This window comes from Hypanus sabinus, chromosome 4 (genome assembly GCF_030144855.1).
Source record: "Hypanus sabinus isolate sHypSab1 chromosome 4, sHypSab1.hap1, whole genome shotgun sequence".
NCBI classification, from domain to species: Eukaryota; Metazoa; Chordata; class Chondrichthyes; order Myliobatiformes; family Dasyatidae; genus Hypanus; species Hypanus sabinus.
In genome coordinates this window covers 34,010,000-34,035,811 of record NC_082709.1, presented here as the reverse complement: position 1 = coordinate 34,035,811, position 25,812 = coordinate 34,010,000, and the positions used below count along the sequence as shown (strand labels likewise).

General features: G+C 37.4%; 1 protein-coding gene across 2 annotated transcripts in view; it reads left to right on the top strand.

Moving 5' to 3' along the window:
* Positions 1–25,812, top strand: part of nckap1 (NCK-associated protein 1) — a 161,459-nt gene that overhangs the window by 19,909 nt on the left and 115,738 nt on the right. Inside the window, exons 3-8 of one of the 2 annotated variants that reach the window (XM_059966809.1) lie at positions 15,144–15,230; positions 18,374–18,430; positions 18,518–18,660; positions 23,534–23,624; positions 23,772–23,909; positions 23,987–24,035. In XM_059966809.1, the coding sequence (XP_059822792.1) occupies positions 15,144–15,230; positions 18,374–18,430; positions 18,518–18,660; positions 23,534–23,624; positions 23,772–23,909; positions 23,987–24,035 (565 nt within the window). Of the gene's footprint in view, positions 1–15,137; positions 15,231–18,373; positions 18,431–18,517; positions 18,661–23,533; positions 23,625–23,771; positions 23,910–23,986; positions 24,036–25,812 lie in introns of both variants that reach the window. The other variant, XM_059966808.1, reaches the window with a different exon arrangement.

Below are 25,812 nucleotides of genomic sequence, written 5' to 3'. Positions count from 1 at the left end.
CAGTGTTGATTGGCTTCAAGGAAATATTGTAAAATTGAAGTTAATGCAAATAAAATAAAATTTTGCTTCACTGGCTTAAAGTGGCACACTTCTGACATCAAGAGACTTGATAATGCTGTTTCTAACCTAGATGGAGACTGCTCATTTGCATTGTCAGTGTCTGCTTAAATCAGTAAGTGCTTTTTGTAAAATGTAACTGAGGGAAAAATTATCTTTCATCCTGATCATTATGCACATGCTTGGAGCTGAGTGTGATATTTGATTGTAGAACAGTAGCTGCCATGAAGATAGTCCCTTATTGCCTAATTCATCTTCATTGAGTCTTATACAGTAAAGTGATAGAGCTGTATTACAATGATACTGAGATAAAAACCACATTAATATGCAGTAACTTTACATTAATGCTGTAATCTCTTTGACTCAATTTGCCATTTATGTTTTAATACACCAGCAAGTTAAACCCATATTCATGCAGAGGTGTTTTGGGGAAGTAGTGCTCTGTACAGGAAAGTGCAGTGGGTAGATATCAAAAACAATGGAATCCTGCTCTGCCTTACCAGAGAACTGGAATAAAAGCGGATGTTGTAAGATGACAGTATAAAACACTGCCTTATCACATTACACTGAATGCAGTGTATACTTCTCACCAACCCTTCCAAAAATAAATTTACTGAATGATGGCTATACACACCTGGTTAAATTTAGAGTGAAGAAATTAGATTTATCTTTTCTGACATTTTAGTTAGGAAGTTATCGAAGTGGGGCAAGGGTATAGTTCAAAAATTAACCAGGCTTTTCAGCAAGGATGTTTGGAACCACTTACATAAAAGCGCATAGCAATTGAAACTCTTCAAATGACAGTTGATTTTAAATCTTAGCTTGAATTTTGGATGAGCAATGATAGTCATAGAAATGTGCAGCACAGAAACAGGCCTTTCAGCCTATCTAGTCCATACAGAATCCATTTAAACGGCTTAAGTCCTATCAATCTGCTCTGGGACCATAGCCCTCCATACCCGTACCATCCGTGAACATACCAAACTTTATTTAAAATTGATCCCACGCTCATCATGTGCTGACAGCTTATTCCACATTCATGACTCTAAGTGAAGAAGTTCCCTCTCATGTTTCCCTTAAACTTCTCACTTTTTACCCTCTAGTTGTAGTCCCACCCAACCTATTGGAGAAAGTCTGCTTGCATTTATGCTATCTATACTGATTTGCCTTGCATCTGTGATGTTAGATTAATTGGGATAAAGTTGTATCTACAAAAGCCCAGGGGGTAAATGTGGTTTAATTCAATGGCAGTTCAAGTTCAAGATACACAATATTGTGGCAAACCACCTAAATTAGGAATCAAATGGACAACTAAATTAATCCCTTTTGCCTACACTAAATGAACAGTTATGGGAAGGTTAGATGGATTTAAAAGGCATGAATAGTGGAAAACAAGGAAGAATGAGCCCCAGTCTCCCAGAGGGTTAACTACAGCTTTAAGCTTGTAGGCTTGTGAATGTAAAAGATGCAGCTCTTCCTTTGTATGGTTTTCTAAAGCCGTTTGGACTAGTGTTAAGGTGAGACCATACTAAACATTAGGAAATGAACCAATCAATGTATATCAAGAAGTGGACACACACTACTCATATCTTTTGACTAAGTTCTGAGTCAACCAGACTTTCCTTTGAGTAATGTCTGCTAATAGCTCGGTACAGCCAATAAATGTACCTTTTGCAAGAAAACCACATTATCAACATTGTTCGTGGTACTGAAGAAGAGGCTGTTTTAAGCATATGTTACATGCACCTCAATGTCTATTTAAAAAAAAAATCAGTCTCTACAAGTAATTAATTTATTAAACTAGTATAAGACAAGAAATGTACTTTCTAGTATATAATTTGCTCAAGACAAATCCTTATTTTTACTGTAAGCTATCCTCATCACTCCTTTGAACAGAGATGAATGCAATCCGATTTTTTTTCAAAGAATAATGAGTTGAAATGTCTTGGAGCTACATGATGCTAAAGCAAATACTAAAACAATGGTGCAGGGTAGATAATGCAGTTAGAAAAATTGAGTAATGTTAATTATTTCTTACATCCAAGAAGTAAGGTGAATTTTGTGGCTGCTGAATTTTGACAAATTATAATATCACCAAAATAAAAATGCAGAATTATTTTTCTCCATTTGAGTAATTTCTTAATTACAAGTTGAATTTCTTCTGGAATTGAGGCACACAGATCTTTGCATTAGGTACTAGCTTATAAACAGATGGAGTTTTGTAGTTGATAAATTTTGAGGAAGTTGTAGCAATCAATCTGAATCTATTTTGTGCTTTTGTTATTTAATGAAGTGGAAATGAACTTGCACATCTTGACTGCTTTCTGGTTTTTAAAAGAAAACCTCTAATGATTTTAAATTACTAATTGTAGTGGCATCTCCAAGCCACATTATCCCTCATGTCAAAGCCTTTCTTGGAGAATTCACAGGTCTAAATGAATAAGTTTCTGTATGAAAATAACTTATTCAAAATTGCATTATGTGGCTCCATCATATTTTATAATCTATAATTTGGATGGTAACCTTGCTGTAGTGATGTCTGTAGCTTGTCATCTGTATATTATTAAAACTTCAGAAGTATTTAGTTTCATTAGAATATAAAATCTGAGAAAGTGGGTTAAATTTGTAATGTCCAGTTCTACAGTTCTCTTTTTCTCAATTCAGAAGTAATAATGGTAGGGTGCAATTTGTGGCAGTTTTGTTTTCCACTGACATTGTGTGCATTATGTTATCACTGTCCAATGATGTATTATCTGTATGTCATGTAGTTAACCCAAGGATTTCCGTCATATTTGTTCTAGAGGTACCCAGAGAGCAAGAATCCATAGCTGTACTTGCAAGGCTGGTTGAGGTGGGTCTGGTATGTAGTCTAAACTGAGATCTGGGATTTGGATGAGATATATCTAGAATATTTTGACAAGCTGAAACAAATAAGTTGTATGATAAATTCCTTGCCACTGGCCTTTGCATTTGTTATCAATAGTGAGTCCTTAAATATTTCACCCTTGAATACAGAGACTATAAATTGAGGTTAGGAACAAGGTGTAATAATCTACAAGCTTGATAGAAGAACAAACAGCTTGTATTTTTTTATCAAAAATTATAATGTTTATTTCAGATGCTGTCTCTCTCCACATATAAAATAGGAGCAATATATTAAGTGAAGTAGAATCTATTCAGATACCATTTGAGTTTGTCTACTACTCTCAAAGTAAGTCATTCCACAGGCACTTTACAGATGGCACGTAAAAAGTAAGCAGTGGCAGGAAAAATAAGGATCTGAGTGATTTGGCAGGTCGAACGTATTTCAGGATTTCAGATCAGTGCCCTAGCAAGTGTCTTGATTCGACAAAATGATGCCATCAGTAATGGATGGGTTATGTTCAGTAGACAAGAAATGGAGAGATTCCTACTGATTTTTTTTGGGGGGGGGGACACTTTAAGATGCAATTACAGACTTTAATACATTGCCTAACTGGTGGGTAATTTAAATTAAGAGCAGAGTACTGATGTGAATAAATTGGAATTTGTGGAAGATGAGGCTTCTGGCAATGGTCAAGAAATGGCAAAAGTAGGTTATTCATGCAGCCTGAGATAAATGGGCAATTGTAGGTCAAAATAAATGGCCCTAGTGAGTTCCTGCAGGCATCGTGAGTTGCATGCCCAAGGAAATATTGTAGCAAATGCACTGTGGCTAAGATGAGGATTTCAGTGACTGGATATTGAAATTAACATTTATGATATGGTGGGAGATTAAAAGGGGAGATAGTGGAGCAAAAATGGAGAATTGGCCAGGTGCATACATAGATGATGCTGTTGGAAACTTCATTTATTTATTCTAGTGGAGTTAGTCAGAAGAAGGGATTGGTTCTTGTACTCTGTATTCTTCTGTGTAGAAACTAATAAAAATATTGGTTAAATATAAAATGAGTCTGTCTCCAGTACCATTCTGAAGAATAAGGAAAATCAATGAGGCATGGAGCTGTCTCAGAAAAAACACAATGGATCTGTTTTGTGCTAGATATGTTAAAATTTGTGACACTATTTAAGGAAATGAAAATCTGCAAAATGATTTGGAAATAACTGTGATGAAAAATTGAATGATTTGAGAAGAAGACATTGAAGTCAAAGGTGAGCTGACACTTCAGTAAGTCAACTGTTGTAACTGTGCTTTGACTGATGACCAGATTAATTTTGTTAACTATTTTTTGGAGCAGGCAAGAATTTGTTTCCTTAACTGTCATTTCTGATGCAGACAAGTCAGTGTCTGATTCATTCATTTTTTTTAAAGAATGCGTATAATCAAGTTGAAATGTGTGTGTCCTGAGCCGCTTGTACCACCTTCGTGAGGGCAGCAATGAGAAGAGAGCATGTCCTGGGTGATGGGGGGATGTTGATGATGGATGCTACTTTCCTACGATGGTGTTTCACATAGATGTGCTCAATAGTTGGCATGGAGACTGGGTTGTATCCAGTACTTTTTGAAGGATTCTCTGTTCTTGGGCATTGGTGTTTCCATACCAGTCCACAGACTGCAGCCAGTCAATATACTCTTCACTACACTTATATAAAAGTTTGCTAAAGTTTTAGTTGTCATGCCAAATTTCCGCAAACTTTTAAGGATGTAGAGACGCTACCAGGCTTTCTTCGTAATTACACTTATGTGCTTGGCCCAGGAAATGTCTTCCAAAATAATAACACCTAGGAATTTAAAGTTGTTAACCTTCTTCACCTCTGGCCCTCTGAGGATGGCTCATGAATTTCTGATATCCTTCTGAAGTCTGCAATCAGCTCCTTGATCTTGCTGACAATGAGTAAGAGATTGTTGTTATGGCGGCATTTGCTCCTATATGCTGATTCATCACTATCTTTGATGCGGCTTTCAACGGTGGTGGTGTCAGCAAATTTGAATGTGGCATTGGAGCTGTGCTTAGCCACACAGTCAGAAGAGTAAAGTGAGTAGAGCTGGGGATTAAACACACAGCTTTGTGCTGCACCTGTGATGATGGCAATCATGGAGAAGATGATGATGCCAATCCAAGCTGACTGGGGTCTGCAAGTGAGGAAATCGAGGATCTCTATTGCACAAGGAGGTATTGAAGCCAAGGCCAAGGAGCTCTTTGATTAGTTTTGAGGGGGTGGTGGTATTGAGTGCTGAGTTGTAGTCAATAAAGAGCATCCTGATGTCTGCATCTTTGCTGTTCAAATGTTCCAGGGTTGAGTGAAGAGCCAATGAGATGGTATCGGCTGTGGACCTGTTTCTCAGTTAGGCAAATTGGAGCAGATCTAAGTCACTTCTCAGGCAGTTGATATATTTCATCACCAACCTATCAAAACACTTAATAACTGTGGATGTAAATGCTATACTGGATGATAGGTATTGAGGCAGGTTACAACGCTCTTCTTGGGCACCAGTATGATTGAAGCCTGCTTGAAGCAGGTGGGTATCACACACTGCTGAAGCAAGAGATTAAAGATCTCATTGAACACTCCAGCTAGTTGATCAGAACAGGTCTTTAGTACTTGACCAGGTACAAAATCTGGGCCTGATGCTTTTCATGGGTTCACCCTCCTGAAGACTGCTCGCATGTTGGCTTCATAGACTGAAATCATATGATCAATGGGAGATGGGAGTTCATGATGGTTCCTCCATGTTTTGATGGTCAGAGCGAGCATAGAAGGCATTGAGCTCAGCTGGAAGTGAAGCCCTGCTGTCAGCTATGTCGTTTGATTTTAACTTTGTAAAAGATGTTAGTATTCATGCCCTGCCACAGCTGTCGAGCATCCTTCGTTGATTGAAGTTTGGTCCAGATTTGCCATTTTACCCGTGAGATGACTTTCCAGCTACTGTACTAGGATGTCTTGTAACTTCCTTGGTCAACCAGACTTGAATGCCTCTGATCTAGCTCTCAGCAGATTGTGGATCCCGTGGTTCATCCAGAGTTTATGATTGGGGGTCTGAATGATACTGTGGGGACATGCTTGTCTACAGTTGTTTTAATAAAGTCCGCTGCAATCATGGTGTATTTATTCAGATCTACAGAAGAATACTTGAACATGGCCCAGCACACTGACTCGAATCAGTCCCATAGCCTCTCCTTTGCCTCTCACAACAACCTCTTTATGCCCTAATCACTGGAGCTATGCATTTTAGGTTCTGTCTGTATGCAGGTAGAAGGACAGCCAAGTGATCCAATTCATTGAAATGCAGTCTGGGCATGGAATGGTAGGCATTCCTTATCTTAGTGTAGCAGTGGTCCAGTGTGCTGGAATCTCTGGTGCTACAGATTATATGCTGATAGTAATTGGGCAGGGTTTTCCTTAAACAAGCTTGGTTTAAGTCCTGACTATGATTTGAAATGTGTCAAGATGGACTGTTTCTTTTTTGGAGACAGCATCATGCAGTATCACAACTTGATTGTAGTTGGCCGCTGGTGATAAGTGAACTGTGGTCAGGATCACGGATGAGAACTCCTGAGGTAAACAGAACAGACAGCATTTGATCATTAGGTGTTCAAGGTCAGGAGAACACGAGTTCAACAAAGCCACCACATCAGAGAACCACTGAGAATTTATCATGAAACACACCTTCACCTTTTGACTTTTTTGAATTAGAAAAAATAACAGGTAAGGTGATAATATGTCAATCACTTTCATTAGTTATCCCTCATTTCTGGGCAAAACTACCTTGGCTTTTAAGCTCTAACTTCTGTTAACTTGGTGATACTGATTGCCAGAATATTGATCATGTTGAAAAGTAAGGAAGACATGATATGAAGAGCAACTTAAGGTGATGTGTAGCGTCAGTATGGTGAGTGAAAATGAAAATAATGTCACAGATTTTTTTTTGGAGTTTTTAAACCTGTGCATGCCCCTGTACTGGTGATGTAAGTCAGTAAATCCACCAGTAGAAAATAAAGTTGATAGCATTCTGTTTATTTTGGCAGAATCTAATTTGGCAAGTTGTATTTCATTGAATTACTTCCTTGTATGCCTCAACTCACCTTCGATAAGCTTTGTCACAAATAGCCTATGTTTCAATAAACTTATAATTCAGGCTAATGGCATCAAAACTTTGGTGTTGATCAAAAGCCAGTAATAAGAATTGGAAATGGTCATTGTCCCACATGCAATGTTAATTTTAACTACCAGTTGTCAACCCAAATCCCCATTGACCATATTCTGCTGCAATTTGTCATTGAGCACATGTTGAACAACCACCAACCCAATTCTTGAATTAGTTTCAGAAATATAATTGCTATGCAATAGAAAGGATATTTTTATTGCAATGATTATCCTTTTGATTGAGACATTTTCCTTTGCCCTGATTATTATTCCAGCATTTGAAGAGTTTTTTCTTTGATTCTCAATGCCCTTTGGTTGTTTTGTGTGGTGCATGATCGTTATTTTGGTCCCCTGCTCTACAAATGGAGTGTGGCCATGGTTCATAGTCTTTATCTAGTACATTCATCCTTAATGGGGACTGCTTGGAACTAGTTAGGATTCAGTTGAAGCTTTTGGTTGAAGACACACCTCAGCCCTTGCAGACATAAGTTTGTCTCCAGAGCTGAAGATTGCTTTTTCCACAAGTTGTATGGTTAATCACCATCACTATTGACCTCATGTGGTTAGACTGGAAACCTTTGAGCTAATGTACAAGGCCATAAAGCCCTTTGCTATCATTAAAGTTAGATGTGCTGGGCTGCTAAGTTAAAATATGACGTAGGTCATACCAATGCTGGTGGTGGACAATTACTTCATAAGCATCCAGTTTGAAGTTGCTGAATCTGTTTCCACTCTGTACCACCTAGGTTGGTAAAATGCGATGATGTGGTTAATATCTATAGTGTACTAGTTCTCAAAAAGAGCCCTGTAGTATTCATGTCAATGCTTCTGCTGATTAGCAGCATTGGCAGGTGAGGACGATGTTATGTAGGTCATTTCTAATTGGTTCTCTTCTACAAGCTGAATAAGTTATTGGAAACTGATCAGTTTCTTAATTATAACTAATATTGCACTAATTACTATGGCCTTGCTGCACTCATTGTTTGATTTTTTTTTACCCAAGTGGAGAAATAATTCTGCAACAGAAGGATTAATTGGTGGTCAATAGCAGGAGGTTTCTTTGCCTTTGTTTGACATAGTTAGATTTCAAGGAACTCAGTTTCCAGATTGTTTTCAAGCCTGTTTCCACCTTGTGGATATGCCCTTTCAAATGCGTATGGAATGATCAAGTATGATGGTAGTCATATAGATTGATAATGACAAAAAGACACCATTGATGTTCTCTTTGAGATTATTGGAACCCTCCTCCTATCTGATTGTTACTTATGAGAAAGCATATGTGTAACATCCATTAGTGTACAATTCTGAGATGGAAGTGCATGGTTTATTGACATTGACAGTGCAGGTGAAGAAGGTAGTTTAAGCAAATGAGATCATTGGCTCTATAAATAGAAATATACAGATAGGCCCTCCCCAGGTTATAATTACCTGACTTGTACATACAACAAAGCTCCCATAAATATTAAATTTAATTGAGAAATAGTCTTGAGGGAAGAAAAGTTGTCTGTATGTAACCTACCCACAGAAATTGGACACCGTCCTCTTAGGAACACTAACTGATATTTTTACTATGGAGGATTGCATTGAAAATTGACAAGCAATCCTTTCTGTTGATATTTGTGAAATGATACTCCATTAAACAAAGTAACATGCAATGATACTTAACATTAGTCATAGAACTTGAGATATCTTGATTCTATACAATTGTAATTAGGCTTGAGAAGACAAATGTTCATGATAATTGGCCCTCATCAACACCGTTCATTACAGTACAGTGAAGGTATGGTTACCATGTTGAGTGACTTTGTATATTTTCTGAGTTGTGGATGGAATCATTGTGGATGTAAGTAAATAAAAAGATAGTCATTCATAACACGGGGATAGGCAATGCCAACACAAGGATGCACAATGGTACCAAAGACATGTCTTTAATATAATCACTGGTATGGGCATATCTGAACTATTTGGTACTCGAGTCTGTAGGGTGGAGATTGAATAAGCTTTCTAGTGCAAACAATAATAGTATTTGAAAGGGTACTATTTTAAGCTTCTGTTTCATCTTCCACTCGTAGATTTGTTTAATGATAATATCCTTGTTAAAGGAAAATACTGCAGTTAGAATTGGGATTTAACATGTCCCTTGTTAAACATGCACCAGAAAATGTACAACTGGCAAATACCCAAAATTAATAAATGCTGATTTACTGTCTTTGGAATATGTGTTCAGTTTTAGGACTTTCCCCTACCAGTACGTTTCTACTTCAGGTTCTACTCAACTAACGGCAGCGTAACCACAGTGCTATGAAGTTTTAAATATTTTTTACTGCCTAGCTCAATTTATTGCAGTAGATAACTGATATTTAATTTGTCTAATTCCTCAGAGCACTGCCAACAGGTCCTGCATTTTAATGTTGGCATTTCTACACTAGCCTAGCCTTGGATGCTTTCTCAACTAAAATATCAGTTCCCACAATGATCTGATTTTTTTTTTCTTTCCCATACTATTTTTCTTTCTTCAGGTTTGTTTGCTTTCTGGTTTGCCTGGAAGAAAAACTGAGAATTTTATATGATCAGGTTTAAGGATGAAATACTATTCTCTTTTCTCAGTGCAGCAGAATTCTGCAGGAGTTTCTTCCACTTTGACCTAGTATTTGTACTGCAACTTCTATTAAAATGTATCTGCACGTTCTGAAGTTTGGATGTACCAAATGTGTCTAATGTGTGTAGGTGTGGTTGATTGCCTGAAATGCAATTGTAGAATGCTATACAGCAGGTCAAAGTCTTCGTCACCAGGTACAGGGTGATTGGAAGTTTTTTTTTCCTATTGGCCAGTTACTTTTGGTGCTCTTAATATTTGAATGATTTTTCCAGTAATTGGAGAACATGTAATTGAATGAGAATGGATTTAATTCTGCACCAGTAATCCAATTTTATGATGGTATTGCATTTTTAAACTACAGAATATTCTGTACAACGGTCATTACAGGAAATCAAATGACATGATAACTGGTCAATTTAAAACATAAAATTAGTTAATTATTTACAATAGAAATGTAACCTCAATAATTGCATGAAATTCTGAAAACATGTCTTGTACTCCAATGCCATGTAGGGTGGAAAATCAGGATGTCCTATGTATGTTATATGATTTCAGGATCACTGTAGTGACTGGTTCTCAGGTGCTGTACAAAGGCCAGCCAAACGACTTGGTGTCACTTAGTGTGATGAAACAAAAGGATAAAACTTGACTGATCAGCTGTTATTAACCTGATTGCCTACCAGAATCTGCTGCAAATCACCCTGTATTAAAATTCTTCTCTTTGTGACTATCTGCACTGTTCCTAAATTGGGACAGTAGTTCTACAGACTTTATCAAGTAGCAGTTACAGATTTTGAATCTCACAGGCTTCACCATTACAATCCATGGATATGCCTTATTAAACCTGTAGAAACAATAACAATGGCATTTAGTTGTAACGATGGAAGGCGATCAATGATCCTCATCATCCAGGCCATGCTTTCACTGCTGCCATCAAGAAGGAGTTACAGGAGCCTCAAGTCCCAAACTACCAAGTTCAGGAACAGTTACTACCACTCGACCATCAGGCTCTTGAACCAGAGGGGATAGCTTCACTCATCCCAGTAATGAACTGATTCCACACCCCATGGTCTCACTTTAAGAACTACAACTCATGTTCTCAGTATTTATTGCTTATTTATTATTATTACTTGTTGTTTCTCTTTTTTGTATTTGTGGTTTTCTGTCTTTTGCGCATTGGTTGTTTATCTTTGTGTTATCACTAATTCTGTTCCTTCTGTATTCACTGTGAATGCCCACAAGAAAATGAAACTCAGGATGGTATATGGTGACATATGTACTTTGATAATAAATTTATTGTGATCTTTGAAACCACCTTCTCCAGAAGTTCCAGATCTACTAATCTTTAGATGTGTTCAGAGTGGGCAAATGTTTCTTCAACTTTCCTTTAATATTTCCACCAGTGAGCTTAAATCTACCTTCACAAGATTGATCATTCTGTTCAGGGTATTGGCTCTTTCATGTTCGTTCTGCCCAGTGAATCAGCATTGGAGATCAAGTACCACCTGAAAGCACTCTGGTTGCATGGGGGTATTATGTATGATAATTGGGAACTTATTTGGCGGTCATTCATAGTTAAGTTACTCCTGAGCAAAAAAAACTTTTAGGTAATGAGTGAAACAAAGCGAATTTGACCACGTCCTCACCCATTATTCATGGTTCTGCATTTGTCCATAACAGTATTAGTATGAATGATCCCTGCAGCATGTTGTCTTCAACTTCCACTGTGTTGTGTATGATTGCTGCTGTGCAAAGTCAGATAGATTTAAAGCAAATCATCCAGATAATCCAGGTGGCCATCAGCCATTATACACTTGGATCTTGCACATCAGCAGTCCCCTTACACTATAATTATTATCAAAGAGTTGATAACCCAGCTCTGAATAGAGAGAAACCTCCCAGGGACAATACCACTATTCTGTAACATTCAAAGATAGTATCACCAAATCTCCTATTGCCAGTATCATGAACAAGGAATTTAATTGGACAATCATTGAAGCATTGTGGCTTCTGGAGTAGGTTAGAAGTTAATAACCTTCTTCCTGTTTTCTTAAAGCCTATCATAGGTAGGCTACAAATCTGAAATATGACAGAAATCTTCCACTTGAATAAATGCAGCTGCAGCTCTGAATGAAGTACAGAACAAAGCTACCCCTATGCTTTCAAGTTCAACTCTCCAATGAGACCAGCATTTGTTTCATAGATTCTCTTCCCACTTCATTGCTAAGTACACAATTTATCTTTTTGATTCCCCTTCCTTCACTTTAGTCACTACCTGTTTAACAAAACTGCCATCACCACTGGACTCTTTGTTCCAAAGAGTTCCAATTTGTTTCTGCTTTTTTTTTGTCTTACATTATCTGTTACTCTTTGATGGGGAGAAATGTTCTGTGAAGGTGATCTCTCTCCGTTTTTCTGGAGCTCTGTTAAATGCAGTGTCCTGGCCTTCAAATCCTCTTCCATAGATGCTGCCTGGACTGCTGAGATCCTCCAGCATTTTGTGTGTGTTGCTTGGATTTTCAGCATCTGCAGATTTTTCCCTTGTTTGTAATACAATGGCTGATTTTTTTTTCCTTTATTCCACAGTACATTTTGAGATGCTATTTTCTTGAGATCACAAAAGCTGTTATATTTCTATAAGAATCAGGTTTATTGTCACTGACATACGTCATGAAATTCATTTTGCAGCAGCGGTACAGTGCAATACATAAAATTACTACAAGTTACAATGAGGGCTATAAAATAAAGTGCAAAAGAGCAAAATGGGTTCCTGGACTGTTCAGTAATCAGATGGCAGCGGAGAAGAAACTGTTCCTAAAATGTTGGGTGTGTCTTCAGGCTCCTGAAACACGTTGCTGATAGTAATGAGAAGATGTTCTTGATGGTGAGGGTCCTTAATGATGGGTACCACCTTCTTGAGGATCCTCCTTTTAAAGATTTGTTGGTAGAGAGGCTGGTGCATCTTCCTTTTGAAAATATCCCTTGGTGGGGAGGCCTATGGCTGTGGTGGAGCTGTTACTTTAACAAAAATGAATACAAGATTAAACATTAAAATTTTTTTCATTAGTATTTTAAGTATCTCAATTCCGTTTTTCAACGTTGTCCAAAATCATAGGGTTTCTCTGATCTACAAAGCCAAATCCTCCCATGTAGTCTCTGCAGTTTTGTTTTGCCTCATAAATGCTTTGTGGCTATCTTTTTGAATGAATAAACACAGATTAAAAACTTGCATGTTGGACAAAACACTAATTTCACTTTGACCATGTCAAAACTCTGATCTTGTCAACGATCTTGGGTGAAATGCATAATTTAGGAGAGAAACATATTGCCCCTTTAATAAAAAAAAGGTTCAAACTTGACACCAATATTTTATTTAGTTCTGCTAAAGTTGTGCAGAAGTTTGCTTTAAGATTATTTTACATTGTCTTTCAACTTTTTTTTGCATGCTTAACTTGACATTCATGGATAATGTGGTAAGTGCATTCACTTGCTGTGTGTCACCCATAATAGCTAAATGCTACTGTAATTGCATAGCCTTATTAATGTGCTTTTCTGATGGTGTAGACAGAATTTCAAAGCATTAACAAATTAAACTTTAATATTTGCACTAATTTTGTGTTTGCTAATTGGTAGTTTAGAAGCTGACATGGTGTTGAAATGAGTTCAGGTCAAAGTGCTAAACATAAGAAAGAGGAGCAGGAGTAGACCATCTGGCCCATTGAGCCTGCTCTGTCATTGAATAAGATCATGGCTGATCTGGCCATGGACTCATCTCCACCTACCTGTCTTTTCCCCATAAGCCATAATTCCCTTACTATGCAAAAATCTATCCAACTTTGTCTTAAATATATTTACTGAGATAGCCTCCACCGCTTCATTGGGAAGAGAACTCCATAGATTCTGGAAAAAACAGCTGCTCCTCATCTCCATCCTAAATCTACTCCCCTGAATCTTGAGGCTATGTCCTTCAGTTCTAGTCTCACCTACCAGTGAAAACAACTTTCTTGTCTCTATCTTATCTGCCCCTTTCATAATTCTACGTGTTTCTATAACATCTCTCATTTCCAGTGAGTAGAATTCCAGGCAACTCAATCTCTCCTCATAGTCTAACCCCCTCATCTCTGGAATCAACCTGGTGAGCCTCCTCTGCACTGCCTCCCAAAACCAGTATATCCTTCCTCAAGTAAGGAGACCACGAACTGCATGCAGTACTCCAGGTGTGGCCTCACCAGTACACTGTACAGTTGCAGCATAACCTCCCTGCTCTTAAATTTAATCTCTGAAGTAACGAAGGCCAACATTCCATTTGCCTTCTTGATAGCCTGCTGCACCTGCAAACCAACCTTTTGTGATTCATGCTAAACACTCCCAAACCTCTGCACAGCAGCATGCTGCAATTTTTTTAACCATTTAAATAATAATCTGCTCTTTCACTTTTCCTTCCAAAGTGGGTGACCTTGCATTTACCAACATTGTACTCCAACTACTAGACCCTTGCCCACTCACTTAACCTGTCTATATCTTTCTGCAGATTCTCCGTATCTTCTTCACAATTTGTTTTTCCACTTAATTTCGTATCATCAGCAAACTTAGATACACTATACTCTATTTCCTCTTCCAGATTGTTAATTTATATTGTGAACAGTTGTGGGCCCAGCATAGACCCCTGCGGCACACTGCTCACTACTGATTGCCAGCCAGAGTAACACCTATGTATCCCAACTTTCTGCTTTTGATTAATTAACTAATCCTCTATCTAATGTTAAAGGCATTAAGCAAGGCTTTGACAGGTGATTTCTTAAACTGTTTTTTTTGTCATTTAAAGAGTACATACAAAAATCATAAATTTCAAATTATTTCTGAAGAATGTCATGAAACTACCAGTGTAAACTCCAAAATTAGTTTCAATGCTGTACATAGCTTTGCTTCTGCCAAGAGGGATATCCAAATCCATAGCATCAATTAAGCAGAGATCATTGATTTATTTCTGTGAACCTGTAATTCTGTTTTATTTTGTGCCAATTTGAAGCAAGTTTAGATTTGGAGGAATGCAACATTGAAAATATGACTGTTGAATTAATATGATGGCATTGCTGCAGACAATAAACAGCAAATATTCTAAGATCCCTGATGGTCTTTTTTTTTATTTTAAAGGCTTTAGTGCTTTTGATGTAAGCAAATGATTACCTTTCATCATTGTTTCACTAATATTACCAAATTGAGTAGCTTTTGGATGCTTGTAAATAGGACATGGTGGAATGGATTGATCTAATTGCTCTCCAGTCACTTGCTGGAAGTTTGATGTTTGTGGTGTAACAGTACCAGATTGTATTATTGGGCTGTTTGAAAATCAGGATTGAATTTAATAATTTGGATTTTACCTTTCTATTAAAAGTATTTTTCCTCTGCATTTTAGCAACAGTTGTCACAACTGCATAAGGAAAAGCAGGAAATTCTAAAGAATCTGGCACTTTATTATTTCACATTTGTTGATGTCATGGAGTTCAAGGTAAGCACGTTGCACAATAAAGATCTGTGAGCAAGATGATATGGTATCTCAAGGCTGTTGTGCTGTTTGGCATCCTAATGTAAAGTTAATTCCATTTTTGCTGGATTAATTCTTAATCTTGACTATACTGAATGAGTGAGGAGTTGTGTTCTGGAGAAACTAATGCTGATCTAGTAAATGTGCAGAACAATTTAAATTTCAGTTCCTGAAAGCCTTCTAAATTTAAAGTTATTTAATGCCAGTGGATGGACATGAAGCCTTGTCTAACAAGATTGCAGGAAGTGCTACTTAATCTCCACATTTTGGGTGTTTAATGAATAAAGATGATCTTGATGTTAAAATTGTATGTTATATTCTTTACAGAATTTTGTTAATGTCAAGGTCAAAGGTTTGAAGATTTAAGAATTGGAATATCAGAAGGCTAGGTCACATGCTAACAACATTCAGCTTTGGATTCATTTATTTATCGTGTATACATTGAAACCTACAGTGAAATGTGTCATTTGTTTTAACAACCAACATAACCTGTGGATGTACTAGTAAAAACCCAGAAGTGTCGCCACATAGTCTGGTGCCAATATAGATACCCACCAATATAGAACAAATTTAAAGTTCTAATTACGTATGGAATATATAACCCTGAGATTAATCTTCCCACAGACAGCCACAAAACAAGAAACACAATGAAACCCATTCAAAGAAACATCAAACACCCTATGCATGCACAAAAAACCAAATCTCACAAGCTGGGAAAAGATGAGTGATGAACAGAATATTTAAAACAAAATCGAACTACATTCAACCATTGAAACGGTGTAGGAATGCTCAGTTTAGCTCAGTAAGCTTAAGCGAAGTTCACCTTTTTTTTCCCTCCCTGGTATATAATTTTCCAGTAGTTCTTGTCAGCCATTAAGTTAAAGAACTGACTTGATAATCTAATTCCCTCTCCATTTCCACTTACCAATTACCACTGTTCTGATTTCATTCATTACGTTCTATCTAAATCTAGCCTTCAGAAGTCCTGTGTTTTTGTTCCATTGAGCTCCGACTTGTCTTGTTCTGAAGAGATAAATGGGATGCATTATTAGGGAATGGTTTAAAAAAAATATGCTTGGAACATTAGTTACTGTATATATTCAACTTTATCTACAGTGGTGCTAGAAAGTTTGTGAACCCTGTAGAATTTTCTTATTTCTGCATGAATATGACTAAAATATGATCAGACTTCACACGTCCTAAAACTAGATAAAGAGAACATAATTAAATAAATAATACAAAAGCAAAATTCTTGGACATTTATTTATTGAGGAAAAATAATCCAATATTACATGTATTTGTTGGAAAAAGTATGTGAACCTTTCAGTTGCTTTCAGTAACTGCTGTGACCATCCCACCCCACCCCCATACAGCAATAACTACAACCATGCATTTCAAGTAACTGCTAATTAGTCCTGCGTATCAGCTTGGAGGAATTTTAGGCCATTCCTCCTTATAAAACTGCTTCAACTTTGGGATGTTGGTGGGTTTCCTTGCATGAGCTGCTTGCTTCGTGTCCTTCCACAACATTTCTATAGGATTAAGGTCAGGATTTTGTCTCGGCCATTCCAAAACATGAAATTTCTTCTTTTTAAACCATTCAGTTGTTCATTTACTTTTGTATTTCGGATCATTGTCTTGTTGCATTATCCACCTTGCATTAGTTGATGGACTGCTACCCTGACATTCTTCTATACAATGTCTTAATACCATTTTGAGTTGATTGTTCCCTCAACAATTGCATGTTTTCCAGGTCCTGAGGCAGTAAAGCAGGCCCAAACCATGATGCTCCTTCCAACATGCTTCACAGTTGGGATGTTGCTGTGTAGTTGTGTAGTGCCCCTTTTCCTCCAAACATAGCAATGTGCATTTCTGCCAAAATCTTCAAATTTTGTTTCATCTGCCCACAGAATATTGTTCCAGAAGTATTGTAGAACATCTGTGGTGTCCTTCTGTGAACACCATTCTTGTTCAGTGTTTTTCTTCTAGTGGACATATGAACAGAGATTTTAGCAAGTTCTAGGGATTTCTGCAGGTCTTTTGCTGTTACCCCGGGTTCTTTTTTTCACCTCCTTCAGCAGTGCACATTGTGTTCTTGGTGTGATCTTTGCAAGATGCCCACTCTTAGGGAGAGATAGCAACAGTATTGAGTTTCCTCCATTTGGAGACAATTTATCTTGCTGTGGACTGATGAACACTCAGATCTTTGGAAATGCTTTTGTAGTCTTTTCCAGCTTCATGCATCTCTACAATTCTTCTTCTAAGGTCCTCTGAAAATTGATCCAAGGTGTGGTGCACATAAAGAGATACATACATCTGTCAGTAAGCTGACTTTGCGTGCCTTCGTTATAGGGCATAGCACCTCTACAACCCATACCTCAGTCTCATCTCATTGATTGAGATGACTCCAAATACTTTAGTAAAAAGTGTTACCCCAGCAGTTCACATACTTTTTCCAACAAGTACATGTAATATTGGATAATTTTTCTCAAAAAAATAATGAACAAGCATAATGTTTTTTTGTTACTGTTTAACTGGGTTCTCTTTATCTAGGTTTAGGACTTGCGTGAAGATCTGATCATATTTTAGGTCATATTTATGCAGAAATAGAGAAAATTCTACAGTGTTCTCAAGCTTTCTAGCACCACTGTAGATGTGAAAGTTTATATTTATACACTTGGTTAGTGCTAATCAGAAAATAATCAGTCTGATTATAGTATAATCCTTATATTTTGATAATTATTCTGCATTCTGATGGTTTTATGACCTCCTTGAGTCTGATTTGTTTTGTCTCTGTGTATTAAGTCAGTCCATTAACTTAATTTCCTTGTTGTTGCATTTTCTGCCCTTCAGGATACATCTCAGTAATCTCTTCTGTCTGAGTATTTTGAAGTATTCTAGACACATAGTAATTTTATATTACTATGTTTCTGTAGTTTCTGCGCTGGGATTGTTGAACAATTTCCTCTATTATATCCTGTTACTGCATAACAACAAAAAATGTTGCACAAAGAAATATTTTCAAAACATTAAAAACGTTTTTCAATTCTACCTTTTGGTTTTCTCTATGAAACTTAAAATGTTATTTAAATGTGTTTCTTTGACAGGATCATGTCAGTGAATTACTGAACACCATAGATGCTTGTCAAGTTTTCTTTGATATTGTAAGTATTTCAGAAGTTTTACATTTTTTAAGTGGATATACAATCAACAACCATTTTTATTAATTTTTGTCTTCCCTCTAACTCCAGACTGTCAATTTTGATTTAACCAAAAATTATTTGGACTTGGTCGTAACTTATACAACACTAATGATTATGGTATCCCGTATTGAAGAGCGGAAGGCAATAGTAGGACTCTACAATTATGCACATGAAATGTTGCATGGAGCAAGGTGAGTGCTAATCTGTATTTAAAGTATAAACATTTTAATATTGATGCGGTTTGTATATTAGTGATTGGGAAAGTAGGTATCAGGTAGCCTTTCACACACACAATGTTGGTGGAACGCAGCAGGCCAGGCAGCGTCTATAGGGAGAAGCACTGTTGATATTTCGGGCCGAGACCCTTCGTCAGGTAGCCTTTAACTTGATTATTAACATTAAAGATTCAACTACTCTATTAAATTCAATTTAAGTATTTGGATTATTATGTGAGGTAAGTTAATATTGATTCATGGCAATTTGAATCTTGTATCACTTGAATATATTTCATAATTGTATATCTTGAATGCTTTTATCATGATTCAAGCATTTGATGGGAACAAAATAAATTGTGAAGCTAAACTATAAGAATGGTATGACTTAATTATGCTGAAACTTGACATTGCTGTCAGAGTTTGATTCTTACGTCAAGTCAAGTCAAGTCAAGTCACTTTTATTGTCATTTCGACCATAACTCCTGGTACAGTACATAGTAAACAGGAGACAACGTTTTTCAGGACCATGGTGTTACATGACACAGTACAAAAACTAGAGTGAACTACATAAAAAAAAACCACAGAAAAAGGCTACGCTAGTCTACAGACCTACACAGGACTGCGTAAATTGCACAAAAACAGTGCAGGCATTACAATGAATAATAAACAGGACATAGGGCAAGGTGTCACGCAGATCAGTAACTTTGCAGAGCTTGATTTGACCTACTTAATATAACTTTCATATTCTTTACAAGCTAATTGGAAATGGCTGGTAGTTCATGGAAACTGAGCGTATTATTCAGAATTCATACGTATTCACACTTGCAAGTGTGCTGCTACAAGAAGTGCTATCTCGGCCTAAATTCTGATGGTAACAATTCCAAATTAGTTTAGATTATAATGTCAAAAATTAATTTAATTTATATTAAATTCTGTGAGTTAAATTCACTGGTCCCAAATGTGAAGTTATCAGACTCTGTGTTGACATTGTTCTTTGCCTAGGCATTTTCTATTGCATAAACCTTAAATATAATTCAGAAAACTTGTTCTGTGAGTTGCAAACACCATATTGTACAAATTGGTTAGGCTGATTTTGTACTTGAGCTGTCGAAGCTGCATCACACTATCAATTCCACAGTATGCATGAAATTCAGAATGGTTGCTGTATTATTTGGCCATTGTAAGTGCAGTGTGTTTTCCTGAATGGCACTTGCAGATCCTGTGCTGCCTTGTTATTGGGCAGGTAATACCCATCAGAAGAATGCAGAGGAATAATTCAGTCAGCCTTGCTGATTTGATATCAGTCCTGCTGTTTGAGGTCAGTGCTCACTCTTAAACATGCAAAGCTGAAGGAACAGTAGGAAGGAAACCCCTCAGCAGAATTTGAAGGAATTGTTAATGACTTAATTGTGAGGTTTTTGTTTTGCTGCAAATCCATGCGTGCTTGGTGCATTCTGGTAGATGTACATCTCGGGATTCTGCAGGAAGTGCAGCATGTTATGAATCACAAACAGGAGAAACTGCAGGTGCTGGAAATCCAAGCAAGACACACAAAATGCTGGAGAAACTCAGCAGGCAGGTACCATCTGTGGGGTGGGGGGGGGGGGGGGGGAAGAAGTACAGTCAGCTTTTTGGGCCAAGACATCGACTGCACTTTTTTCCACAGATAATGCCTGGCCTGCTGAGTTCTTCCAGAATTTTGTGTGTGCAGCATGTTATGAAGTTCTGTTGACTGGGTGTCTGTTCAAATTATTTGCTTCCGTATTGGGAAGCATCAGGCTGCAGTACAGCATACTTGAGAGAATGAGCAGAGAGCACACAGAATGTGGCAAGGTAATAGAATAGATCAGACCATGAACCTAGGCAGGAAACTGAGATTTCTGTGCATCAATATGGATGTTCCCTGTAAAAATAATAATATAGCATTAATATCAGAGCAGAAGTGAGGACCACATTTTAAAAATGCTGCTTCCTTTCATTTGCACCTGGACTTGTATGAAATATTTCAGGTTGCTGTGTACCATTCCAGGAGGGCAGTTACAGGTGTTGTCTATTCTAAAGTTGATTTACCAGCAAGTGGAGAAAATATACTATTTATCACTGATTGTATAATTCTCCACATTGTTATTAACCCTAAGCAAATGGTGTTCTGATGCAGGTCAGAAAAGTCCAGCACAGAGGTTATGACATCCTGTAGTGCCTATTCTTTCTGGTTAACCCTTGCTGACTGTACTGCCTTTTTCTTCAGGGGAATGAAGCTTGGCATTCACTGCCTTGCAGTGTATTTGGGTGAAGTCACTGTTATGGCTGAATAACTAATCGTCTCCACAAGCCGTGGGTCACAGTGTGTGATTTGCATCAGTATAAAATATGTGAGAATTTGAAGACAATACGAAGGTCGCTTGTTTTGAAATTGTTGCCATCTTTCAATGCTCCTTAGTATCTCTCCATTACATATTTATTTTTGGTTACAGTGACACTTGCTGCTCATGATCTTGTCCCTCTGCAGAACTGTCCAGTTAAACAACAGCCAGTAAATATTTGTATCAGTGATGTTGTATAAGCCAATATCTTGGGACACAAAACTGGTTTTAAAAAAATAGACGGCTTAAGGGTGATCTGGCCAATGTCACATGTCTTTCAGACACGATAAATTGCTGTATTATAATTTTTATGAATTGTAGGCAATAATAGCATGGACTTTGTACAATTTAACTGCCTCCTACTCTACATGGCCACCTCCTTCGGATACATGCTATAACAGTTCCTCTCCCAGTTCCAACAATGATCTGCTTGACCTCATCTTTTCCACTGTCAAGGTGAGGCCAAATGCAAAGAAAAACAGCACCACATACTCTCTGCTTGTTTAGATTACAGTCCAATGACATAAAATTTGACTTTTCTATTAAGTTATCCATTCCCCTGTGTTCATTTCCTACTCCCAGCAGTTCATACAAGTCTTCTCTCCCTTTGTTCACCTTTTCTAACCACCTCCCCATTACCTGGACTCATCACCCCTTCCCTACCTGATTTTATTAGTGCACCACCCACATACCTACTATATATACCCGGGTTTGTTCTTCCTTGGGTCATGTTTTCCATCTCCTTTCCCCATTTTGTTCCATAAGCCTATCATCTCCTCTCCCCCACGGTTCTTTCTCTTCCCCTTTCCCTCAGCCTACGACAGATTTAGTTCAACCTGTTGGCTACCAGTCTCTGTCTTGCATTTTCTCACTACCTCTTTGTAATGGATATCTTCCCTCTGCAATCTGTCTTGATACAGGGTCTTGACACAAACCATCAACCACCTCTTTGCCAACACCAATGTTGCTCAGCATTGAGTTCTTCCAGTTGTTTAATTTTCACTTTATGAACACTGCAGTTTATATCAATTTGGCTTAAGTCTATGTTTTGGTCAGACAAAAACTAATTGGCAAGACATTTTGTTGCTGTGGGATTGGCAAATATTTAAAGTCATCTTTATACCTGTGTTATGAATCAACTGTTTTTATTGAAGGTAGGTCCAGTGGGCTTGTTCCCATTTTAACTGAGCAAAGTTTGCAAGGAGTAAAGCAGGGTAATTTACTTTCACTTTCTTATTTAATCATAGTTTGAAAAATTTATGTTGATTAGAATGAAAAGGGAAATATCTTTCCCTTAATAATTTTGAAACATAGTCTAACTACAATATTTATTGACAGGCTTAGAAATTTAATATTAAGAAGTCCAAAAGTCCAGTATTAGAAATATGTAATAATAACCAAACATGTTGATGTATTTCTAAAGAATCAAGGTTTGGTGACATTTATAGTAAATGTTAGATTCCCAGTGTCGTTTCTCAGAAGGCAAATACTGCTGTCATGGTGTGCTTTAAAAACGTTAGCAGCTTTTGGGTAAACCCTTCGATGAGAAAACTCAGAAGTATAAACATTTGGATAATACGATCAGGAAGTGTTGCTCATTTGAGTTTGTTAAGTTTTGTGTTTTTTGTTGGTTCTGGGTTCTGCAGAAAATTACTCTTTATTGAGCTTCCTAGGGATTGCTCGATATAAGAGCCTCTCTCACAAATTTTGAAAATTGCTCTCGGGCAATTGAAACTTTATATTTTTTTATAAGTAGTTAACATTTTAATTTTGTATAAATATTGAAGACTTCTTAACAATGTTCAGTAAATCCTTAAATTCTTACTGCGTTTCAGTGTTTTCAGTATTCAGTGCTGAACAATTTAGGAATGGTTTTCTAAAGGTTTTTTTTAAACATTAACTTTGCACTGAAAACATTCCTCTTCAGCTGTTAGCTCAAGTCTTTAAAGCGTTTTGTCAGCATCAACTGTCTGTACAGACTAGCATTTTGACCGAATCTTTAATATTAAAGGCATCCTTCACTATTCAACATCAATGGTTGGCTTGCATCGTTGGATGCCAAGGAACTATTGTCATCCTGAATTGACATTCAGCATGCATAAGCTCTGGTAAGCATTGACACCTGAAGTCCAAAAGCATAGATTCAATTAACAACATGAAGCCTCATTTGGATGGCAGTTCAGCAGAGATTCTGGTCATGCTTGAATAGTTAGAACCATCCTGCTGCTCCTTGCCTTGTGGACCAGAATGTAAAGCATTGAAATGGATCGGCTTGAGTGCTGAGTCCTGCCCTTTGTGTTTCGTTTGATCTTGTCAATATTTGTTCAGCTTCCTCAGTCCTTTTATTTGAGAACTTATCAACTACAGCTAACATGAGAAAGGTTCGTTATTCATAAGCATTCAGTAATTGAAATATTATGATGTTAGATACTGATATCTAGTTGACTTGCTACTGAGAATAGCCCATGTAATATTTTTTCTGATAGTGATCGTGAGTATCCAAGACTTGGGCAGATGATTGTGGACTATGAAAACCCCTTAAAGAAAATGATGGAAGAATTTGTACCACACAGTAAAGTAAGACAAATACATAATTTTTCTTTATAAATTTTTTTGCATAACCTCCAGTTTGTTGCTGTTTTTTCACGTTTAGCTCTCCAATTATTTTTCTAATATTTTTGAAAGTAATACTGCTGTGTATCTTTCTTCCCTTTTTTTTTGAAGTCTTTGTCGGATGCACTAATTTCACTCCACATGGTTTATCCTCGACGGAACCTTTCAGCAGAACAATGGAGAAATGCTCAGTTATTAAGTCTGATCAGTGCTCCCAGCACCATGCTTAATCCTGCACAATCTGACACGGTAAATTAAATTGTATACTTTCAGCCTCTTTTGATAGCAGTTTAAACAATTATGAAACTGTTTTTTCTTTTGTTCAGATGCCATGTGAATACCTTTCTTTGGACACAATGGAAAAATGGATTGTTTGTAAGTATTAAGTGCAAATACAATGTTATGCCTTCTCTACTGCTTAAAGACATACAATACTGTGGAAAAGTCTTGGATGCCCCAGAATTTTATATAAATGTTGTTTTAGATTTTTTTGTCTTCTGCATTAGTGTGTCAGTAGAGAAGAGCAAATTTTAGATTTACAAATATTTATTTTCCAAAAAATGTTAGAGATGTTTGTGTTTGGTAAAGAAAGTAACAAAGTAATAGACCACTTTTCAAATAAAAGCTTGATTACTTGGTAGGTATATAGCCCAGTGCATGGTTAAACAAAAATAACAAACAGGAAGCTGATGATCAATGACATAATGAGCTGAACGAACTAAACTGATTAACTGAAACAGAAACAGGTGTAGAAGGAATTAAACTGAGCAAAGAATAACCAAAGTAAAAGGTGAGGGTGTGGCAAATGTGACAGTTTAACCTTCAGATCTTTGATTCTTGCAGCATGTGTGATGGGCTGGGATGATCACACCCAGACCAATTTGCATGTCCAGGAAATTTGGTGGTAAGTGTACAAGCACAACAAAGTATTTAAGTCTACTTTATTATCATAAAACAGAAAGCCACAATAAATACCATATAGTGAGTTACAAAGATTTCCATAAAGATTTCAGGGCTCATGTTTCTTAGCTACCTCTTGATCGTTGCTGTCGTCAGCAGACTTGATTGCTGGTGTTGGGGGAACTCCAAATTCCAATTCGTGAAATCACTCTGGGTCGATCCTGGGCACCGATTGATTGAGATTCCTCTGTCTAGATCAAGTCCCAAGAACTGAGGGAAAAGTTATCAATTAATTAAGGTTCAATCCACAAGCATAGCAAAGGCACCCAAAGGTAGATAAACTCTTTGGTCTTCTCATGCCACTAGTGCCTTGAGGCTAAGAAAGAATCCAGAGGTTATTTACAAACATTTAACAAATGTACAGTGTTTAACTTGTACACACACCTTACAAGGAGGTAAAGTGTCATTTGGAATTGTTCAGACTATAATATTTTTACAAAATTTAGTACACTACAACACACCATGGCAAGATTGAGCATAAGCATAGCAGCAAGATGGACATCCTGCATCAGCAAGATCTCTCCCAAGCAGAAATTTTGCAGTTGACAGGGGTTTCCAGGTATGCTGTCCAAACTCTTCTGAAGAAGCATAAAGAAACAGGCAAGGTTGGTCAGCCATGGAAATCGAGTGCAGCAGACAAGAGATACATTAAACCAGTCAAGTCTTGTCAGAAGTGGTCTTCATGGAAGAGTTGCTGCTAAAAAGCCATTCTTCCAAAGTGGAAACAAAGCTGATCCACCATCAATAACTCTCGGAGACGGGAGGCAGAAGATAGGCTCTTATTAGCTGCAAACGTGACCACGACATCTTGGAGACTGAAGGAGGAGCAGTGCCTCCAATCGCCTTTATACAGGGAGGAGCCACAGGAGCAGTCAGCAGAGGGGCGTGTCCAGACAGGTATACACATAGTTTACCACAAAAGCCAAGGGACTTGCCAACGCACAAAAGCACAAAGACTGAGTTCTAAACAATAGTAGCAAGTGCTCTGGACTGATGAGTCAAAATTTGAAATTTTTGGCTCAAACGGGAGGCAGTTTGCCCATAGAGTTCAAGAGAGCTACATGGATGAGAATTTGCAGAGAATGGTGAGGTTCTCTGCAGGTTTAGCTTTGCATTTCTGCAAATGGAGTTGGTGATCTGGTCAGAATTAATGTCATCATCAATGCTGAGAAGTACAAGCAGATTCTCATCC